Source organism: Octopus bimaculoides, chromosome 12 (assembly GCF_001194135.2).
Source record: "Octopus bimaculoides isolate UCB-OBI-ISO-001 chromosome 12, ASM119413v2, whole genome shotgun sequence".
Lineage (NCBI taxonomy): Eukaryota > Metazoa > Mollusca > Cephalopoda > Octopoda > Octopodidae > Octopus > Octopus bimaculoides.
The window spans coordinates 49,295,755-49,304,953 of record NC_068992.1 but is presented as its reverse complement, the minus strand read 5'-3'; the positions used below and the strand labels follow the sequence as shown (position 1 = coordinate 49,304,953).

The 9,199-nt window shown below is 33.4% G+C and overlaps 1 protein-coding gene across 2 annotated transcripts in view; it reads right to left on the bottom strand.

Annotated features, from left to right (window-relative positions):
- Nucleotides 1-401: 401 nt before the first annotated feature.
- Nucleotides 402-9,199, bottom strand: part of LOC106871226 (uncharacterized) — a 26,204-nt gene continuing 17,406 nt past the window's right edge. The window contains exons 1-3 of one of the 2 annotated variants that reach the window (XM_014917577.2): nucleotides 7,494-7,628; nucleotides 4,655-4,867; nucleotides 402-2,284 (exon numbers count right to left, since the gene is read on the bottom strand). In XM_014917577.2, the coding sequence (XP_014773063.1) occupies nucleotides 2,045-2,284; nucleotides 4,655-4,837 (423 nt within the window). In that variant the 5' untranslated portion in view covers nucleotides 4,838-4,867; nucleotides 7,494-7,628 and the 3' untranslated portion in view covers nucleotides 402-2,044. Of the gene's footprint in view, nucleotides 2,285-4,654; nucleotides 4,868-7,493; nucleotides 7,629-9,199 lie in introns of those variants that run through there. The other variant, XM_052972182.1, reaches the window with a different exon arrangement.

Genomic DNA, 9,199 nt, shown 5'->3' with positions numbered 1-9,199 from the left:
TGCCATATATATATATGTGTGTGTGTGTGTGTGTATTTATCATTTATCTTTTGCTTGTTTTAGTTAGTCATTGGACTGTGGCCATGCTGGGGCACCGCCTTAAAGGGTTTTAATTGAACAAATCAGCTCTAGTACTTGTATTTTTTTTAAAGTCTGCTGTTGGTCTCTTTTCTCAAACCACTATGTTATGGGGACACAGACAAACGAACAACAGTTGCCAAACAGTAGTGGGGGACAAAAATAATATAAACACAAACACACACACACACATACACTCAGACAAACACATGCATGCACATGACTGCATACATAGACCGATGTACACTTTTTTTTTCCAGTAGAAAAAGACAAACATTAACTCATTTTGATATAAAATAAAATTTTATTTATCACAGCATAGACATAGATGAGCTTCAAAATCCTTGAACTCTAACTGAAACAATGAAAATCATTCATGGTTTTTATTGTAGACAATACAGTGAACATGTTTGAAGATTTCCACATTTAAAAAAAAATCTTGTCAAAGAATGAAAGGGAAGCAATCATGACTTTTTTTTGTAGGGTCTCAGAGACTGGAAAGACTGATGAGGAAAAGGAGGTGGAGGAGACATTGACAATATAATGGTGATGATGGTGATGATGATGATAATGACGACAACTACGATGATGATAATGACAATGAAGATGCTGATGATGATGATGATGATGATGATGATGATGGTGAGGGGGCGGTAATAAGGATGATGACGAGGGTGATGGTTACAGTGCCAGTGGTAGTGGTAGTAATGAGGAGGAGGAGGAGGAGGAGGAGGACAACAATAGTGACCATTATGATGATAATGGGGTTTTAACCCCTACCATGCAATTCATTCTATCATTAAGGGGTTCTTAGCATGATGGAGCGGCTGAGCTAGTAGGGTGTCGGACGACCATCTTGGTAGCCCCTAGTTGATAACTGACTCCAGTGATACAGGTCTATATTTGAGAGATGAGGAATTATTTACATTTGACGGATATTTGTCCTCGTTTTGTTTGTTATTAACACGTTTCAGCTGGTATACCCTCCAGCCTTCATCAGGTGTCTTGGGGGAATTTCAAACCTGGGTTCTCATTCCTAAGGAGCACTGTAAAATCAGTGTGTGTTTCATCAGCTTACAATGTTATCTTCAAGTATTTCCATGATATTGGAGCATGATGGAAGTACTTACACTGTGGTCATGTCTAACCTCTTGACAATTCCAAAGTGAACCAGATATAGATGAGATACTTGAAGACTTAATGCAAGTTAGTCAGGCTCAGTGAAAAAATAAGATTTTTCTCATTTTCAATCAAACCTTGACTATTTCAGAAAGAATTTTTTTTTTTTAAATACAGGCTGAATACAATAAGTCTTATAGTGACTTTCTAAAGTTTCATGGCAATTTTCCTTGAAAAGTTTGTTAACACAGTACTTCTAAATATTATGGTCTATTTGAAGATTCTGGAGAGAATCTTTGTGCAAGAGAATTCATCACTACGCATCTTGTAGTATATTTCCTAATGATTCTTTTTTCATGTGATTATAACCAAAATATTCTTTTGTCATTTTGCAGTAGAATCAAAGGTTCTTGGAAGTAAAACCATTCTGTAGTATTATTGCTGAAGATTCTCATGTTTTAGAGCAGTTTTCTTTACCAATTTGTTACCAAAAGACTTTTAAATCTTGTGGTATGCATCAAGATTGTTGAAAGGATAGTTTTAAATAGAAATCATCTTTTTACCACAACAATATAGTAGTGTCTTTCTTGAATGTTCTGTGCTGTTTTCTTCAACCAGTCTGCTACTAAAATACTTTTATCTCTTGTGATCCTCTTTAAAATTCCTGAATGGTCTGTTTTAAACAGAAACCATCTATTGACCACAACAATCTAGTAGTGTCTTTTTAAATGTTCTGTGCCATTTTCTTCAACCAGTCTGCTACTAAAGTACTTTTATATCTTGTGGTACACTTTAAGATTCTTGAATGGACTATTTTAGATAGAAACCGTCTATTGACCACAACAATCTAGTAATGTCTTTCTTGAATTTTCTGTGCTGTTTTCTTCAACCAGTCTGCTACTAAAATACTTTTTAATCTTGTGGTACATTTAAAGAATATAAACATTGATTCTGTTTGACTGACAATCAAATAATGTTTGCCATTGAAGGCAACTAGCTGAGAATCAGAAATACTTTTTATGCAATATGTTATTCCCATTAGTGAAACCATCTCAACATCTTGATAAACAAAACAGCAAATTATTTCCTAAAATAAAAACAAATAAACAAAAAATATAAACAGTTTGAAATTTTTAATTAATTTTATTTTTATATATTTAAAAAGCTCTTTTTTTTGGTGTGTGTGTGTGTGTGTGTGTGTTTCATTCATTGTTTATTTTTTGGTGGGGATGGAAATAAAAATATAAATATTAAACTGTTTGTCTTTTTGTATTAACAAGAACATACTTGCAGATATATGAAGGACAGATAAGTGCGCATGTGTGAGTATGTATGTGTGTATGTGTGTTTGCATGCATGTGCATGTGTGTGTGTGTTGTCAATAGAACAGTAACACACTTCCAAACAAACTAATTCTGCAACACAGGTTCACTTTCTACTCGAGAATTACATCCCAAGTTATAATCAAAATGTGATGGAAATTATTCCAATTTTACAAAGTTCCTTTACTGCTCAGAGTGGTGATCCCTGATTCCTCAGAAGGATTTCAACTCAGAAAACAAGGTTATACAGCTAAATACTGCAAAAAGTATCCCATTCTATGCTCACCATCAATTCTAAATAATTATAATAATTATCTCAAATTTTGGCATGAGGCTAGAAATTTTGAGGGGAATAGATTAGTTATTTTTAGGTTGCTGAGCCCATCCCACTCAAAAGGTTTCTGAATAAGGGTTGTTTAAGGATGTTGAATGAAACACCCATGTTTCTAAGGGTGAATTATCCAAACCCCAAAGAATTCCTCTCAACACATGGCTATGATGCTCTTCCACTACTTCTGCTTGTGATCAGAGATGCACATATCGTCAGCTAGCAAGGAATATGCTCAACTGGTTAAGGTCAAACAACTGACAAGAAAATCTGTGGTATTGAGCAGAATATTTGCTGTAGCCCATCTTTTTATACCAAAACAAAACAATGTACATGATAACATTTCCAATCAGTTAAGATCAGAAGCTATGAGAGCCACTGCCTGATATTGCATGAGGGCATTTAATATTATTATTATTATTATTATTATTAAGGTGGTGAGCTGACAGAATCATTAGCATGCCGGACGAAATGCTTAGCAGTATTTCGCCCATCACTACAGTCTGAGTTCAAATTCCACTGAGATCAACTTTACCTTTCATCCTTTCGGGGTCAATAAAATAAGTAGCAATTGAACGCTGGGGTTGATGTACTCAACTCATCCTCTCCCCTAAAATTGCTGCCCTTGTGCCAAAATTTGAAACTATTATCATTATTGTTATTTACTTTTAATCTTCATGTTTGTTACAATCACTTGCCGAGACACACCCAGCATCCTTGGGCAAGTGAAGGATAGGAGATGTTACAGTATGACTGAAAATTTGGAGAGGGGAAGTGGCAGAGGCAGTAGCAAAATTTTGTCATGTAATACAACACAGACATTTAAATTGATAGGGTTTTTCCTAAGGACGTAGGCAGTACTTGTCAGCACAATCTTTTAGGTTTCTCTGAGACATGGTTCTCCTGAGATGTTATCTAGATGTTTCTGGCATACCCTTTTTATCATACCAAGGGCACCTACAATAACAGGAACAGTCATTATTATTCTTATCATTATTATTTTCTCTTTATCACAGGTTTTGTTGGAGCTCCTGGGGTCTTGCATACAGCCTACGATACCATGCTATTCATTCATTTCAGCTACCTAATACTTTCCTGATTATTCTGGCCATGCCAAGGAGGCAAACCTTTTGTAACAGTTCTACTGCGCACTCTATTCCAATTTCTTTTATATTCCTCTTAATGCCTTCCAATACTGTCCCAAGGACCAAATAATAATTGGCACTATCTTCACCTTCATTTTCCATAGCCAGGCTATTTCGTAGTTAAGAGGGTTGTATCTATCTATCTTTTCACCTTACTTCTTGACTATTCCTGGGTCATTCTTCATAATAATAGTTTTTGTTGACTAGCAGTGTGTCATATAAAGGTAGGTCGTATTAAACTGAGAAATTGTTTCATTCACACTTTTCAGAACATTCCATACTATAAAAAATGGAAATGGTTTTCAACATAAAATGGAAACCATTTATCAGCCTCATTTTCCCTTCTAAGACTGGCTGTTGAATTGGTGAAACTGTTACAAAGCTAGGCGAGACACTTTTCCCAGCCCTCTAACAACCTTCAGTTCAGATCCACTCCATCCCCCAAAAAGACAACACTTCTGTCAGGATTTGCAACCAGCAGACATCAGTAACTTGAAAAACTAAAAGAAACATAATTTCCTTGGCTCAGTTAGATAAGCAACTGCCTCCACCATCACCACCACCTTATAAAGCTTATATTGGTTATATAAGAGTTATATTGATTTTATTAAATTTCTTTTGATTATATGAGATTTATATTGTCACCATAACAAAAGTCTTACCTTAAATTCATTCATGTTGATATGAAATTGGTGAGATACAGCAATCACATTGCCATTCTTACAGACTATAGCACCTTCTTTCAACTCCCAATTTCGCAACTTTTTCACTACATGGTGCAACCATTTCTTCCATGCAACAGTTTTGGTCAGATAACCAATTGGAACAAATACAATATCATGCATCTTTCTAATAAAAAAACAATGCTCGATTATCTGAAAAAGAAATAGAAAAAAATATTAAAAATAATAAAAATATGTGACATGGTGTAGTGGAGGATGATGGTGGGGGAGCAAACAACAGTTTGTTTACTCAGAACTAAGAGTACAAAGAGAATAGAGTTATCTTTTAATGCTATCATTGCCATAATCTTGTTGAATACATTGTCTTTCATTCAATTCATTATGAAACAAATGAAGAATTTAGTAAAATAATGAAGAACTTAGTGAAATAATTTGGTCATTGTTAATTTGGTCTTTGGAACATAAATTAACATGCAATTTTGATGGGAAGTTTTAATTACCATATTTGACGGCCTATATGTCGCATCTTTTTTTACCCAAAAATGGCTTTAAAAATCCCCTTGTGTCCAATGCACTCAATGTAGGATCAAAACTCGCTCAAAACAGTATGTATGTTTACAAAACGTGTACTGCCATCTATTGGTGAGCAATCACCTACGGTATGTTTATATCGAATGTGGATGCAATAAATTGCTTAGAATTACCGGTAATAACAAAGTTATACAGGTAAGTGGAGGAATTAAAACATTATTTCAGTGCTAATTTATTTTACAAAGTATAGCCTAGGCTAGGGTACATCCTGTGCAATCGTGTGTCTTATAAGCCATCAAATACAGTAAATATCTTTGAAGCAAGAAGCTTGTATTGTGAAACCAGGATCAGTCTCAGGCAACTTGGTATAGAAATGGTAAAACAGAAAGTTTGTACCATAGAACCAGGGTTGGTCACAGACAGATTAGTACCAAAAGGGTTAAATTTTAGTATCTTGGCCTTCATATCATAAACAGAGATATCCTTTCCTTACAAACATATAAAGACATTAGGTATATTCTTCTTTGTATTTTGGGTTGCAATTTGGCAGAAGTAGTGGAATGATATTGAAGACATGTAAAAGTTTCATAATTGCTTTTTAAGTGTCATGGCTTATCTTTTTTGTTTCATGAGTGGTATATTAGGCAAATTGGGTATCACTTTGAAATGTCTTGTGTTATTACCTTCTATAGAGTTGGAAATATCACAAATAAGAGTATTAATTCCTCCTATACTACCCATGGGAATGTCTGTCTCACATCTGCTTAACACCATTGAAATTAGAGATAATTACCTATACTGTGTTACATCATTTGAGTAGAAGAGAATGTTTGTATTTTCTTCTGTGGTGATGATGTATATAAATGTATCTTCATCATTCTCATTATCCTTATCATTGTCATAGTCGCTGTCATTGTCATTTTCACAACCACTTTTCTTGATGGTGCAAGTTGCAGCAAGACTTATTGAGGCAGAATTCTACAGCTGGATGTTCTTTCTGCTGCTTCCCTCCCATAGTTTTTCAATGATATTTTATTGCAATGGTTAAAAGACAGTGCTACAGGATGTATCAATTACAGGGAATATAAACACAGCATCACTGTTCTTTCACTCAAACTGCATCATACAAACACACATGGAATATAATCATACAAAATATGCAGACACATACATGTATGTATATGCATGCATACATAATTACATATACATATATTCATAAATATATACGCGTTGGGCTTCCAATCCACTCACCAAGAGGGATTGGTCAGCCTAAGACTACAGTTGAAAACACTTGCTCAAATATCACACAAGGGGATAAAATATAGAATCTGGAAACATCATCATCATCATCATCATCATCATCATCGTTTAACGTCCACTTTCCATGCTAGCATGGGTTGGAAGATTTGACCGAGGACTGGTGAATTGGGGGTTCATGAAAATTTTTCAGGGGCCATGAAAAATTGTGCTTCAGACCAGTAAAGTTTATGTGCAATAAAATTGTTTATAGATCCACAATATACAAAATAATTTTATAATTTTTATACAAGTCCTAATAATATTTAATTATAAATAATTTAATTTCTAAGCATCAAGTGACTATGGGGGAGTCCACCCAAGTAAAATAGGAATCAAAAGGGTCCATAGGGAACTATTAAGTAACATTACTTGGCAGGCTGCATAGCTTAGACATCAGGGAATCTCTCCAGGTTGATCTGTTACTTCTCCACATTGTGAGGTCACAGCACCGGTACTATGAACACATGGTTAGAATGCTGCAGGAAAATGTTACATTAAGCACACTAAATAGGGACCTACTCTGAAACAATTAACAGGATGTCGTTATAATAAGTAGTTAATTAATCAAACAAAGGAGTTAATTAATTTGTTAAACTGCAATAGTAAAAGTTAGCTCTTTACTTTATTACTGTTCAGTTTTAAGTTTTCTCAATTTTCAGGTAAAAATTTGTTTCAAATTTTGGCAGAAGGCCATCAAGTTCTGGGGAGGAGTTAAGTCGATTACATCAACCCCAGTGCTCAAGCAGTACTTATTTAATCGACCATGGAAGGATGAAAGGCAAAATTGACCTCAGCAGAATTTGAACTCAGAACATAAAGATGGACAAAATGCTGCCCAGTATTTCACCTGGCGTGCTGACAATTCTGCGAGCTAGCCACCTTTTTTTGAGGTAAAATTAAAAGCAAACGTTGCTGTGCTGAAATAAATAAAAAAATTTAAAAAAGAAAAGTAGAAATGTATCATTAGCCGGATAAAGTCTTTACTTACAGTTTTAAAGAAATGTCTATTATCTGTACAAAGCCTCTGTGTAGAGTGTGGGAGACTGATTCAAATGATTAAACATGGAGAATGCTGACTGATTAGGTTGAACAGAGTAATAAATATATAGGTTGCCTTTTTTCCTTTTCTCCCTCTCTCCCTCTCTCACAAACACACACACATACACACACACATGTATGTATATAGGTATTGTATGTATATTTATATATATATATATAGTCATATGTATATATACATATTCATATGCATATATATATATATATATATATATAGTCATATGTATATATACATATTCATATGCATATATATATATATATATATATATATATATATACACATACAATATGTATATACAATATATATATAATCATCAATGTTAAACAATGATGATGATTATATATATCTTGCACACGAAATACACATACGAAATATATATATATATATATGAATATATATATATATGCATACATACATACACACACATGTACACACACACACACACACACACATATTCTCAAAAAGAGATGATAGAACCACTTAATTATTAGTAATTACTGTATTAATAATTATTTTATCTTTCTCCTCTGAACCCACTTCAACTGATAATCTTATCAAACATGAATATTCTAGAAATAAATGAACCTATTTTTAAATGCATATCAATCAGTTTGTTGGTAGTGATGACAGGAGAATATTCAGAGAGACACACAACATTACTCGTTTCTTAAATATATTTTATGTTTGACCTCTGCTTAAAATAGAATCAACAGCATACTTTTATCTGGTATTATTAATTAATGCTGTTGTTGTTGTTTAACCTTAGGCTATCACTAATTGTGTAGATCTCTGACCAAAGATAGTCCAACCATAACAATCCAGTCAGGGGCTGAATTAGCCAATTAATCAATTTTTATTTAATACTTTGTCACCATGTCTTTGTTGAAAAAAACTACTTGAGCTGGTTGGATACTATCTATAGTGTTTCAAATACTAGCTTAATAATGACAAAGTTAGTTTATGAAATTCTTCATCATTTTCAAAATTAATTAAATCGAAGGTAATGTTTTTCAATAGGTAACAAAAGAGTTAAAAGTTTTCTTCTCTGTAGGTAAAAAAAGCTTATAAAGAGTAAATATTTTCTCCTAACCAAAAAAAAAGAGAAACAAATCATCTACCCAAAATTCTTGAATGTATAAAAACTCAAAGGTATTAGGGTTCATGAATTTAGATACTGTTCTACATGTAGAAGATATAGAATAGTTAACGTAGCACCATATTTGGTCACTTTATTGCCATAAGTTAACAGAGGACCAAATTTGGCAAATCATTGTCATGAGTCTGTCACATGTTCTTTTGAGATTTTTCAGTGCATTTCAATTTCTTGTGCACATTAACTACATGTGTGTGTGTGTGTGTGTACATACATATGCACCCACATATATGTACACACACACGCAGATAGATAGATAGATAGATAGATAGATAGATAGATAGATAGATAGATACATAGATAGATAGATACATAGATAGATAGATACATAGATAGATAGATAGATAGATAGATAGATATACAAGCATGTGTATGTATATATATATTCAGGTATACACGCATACATACAGAAACAAGTAAAAGATAAAAGATATATATGTATATGTGTATATATATATATATATATATATATATATATATATAT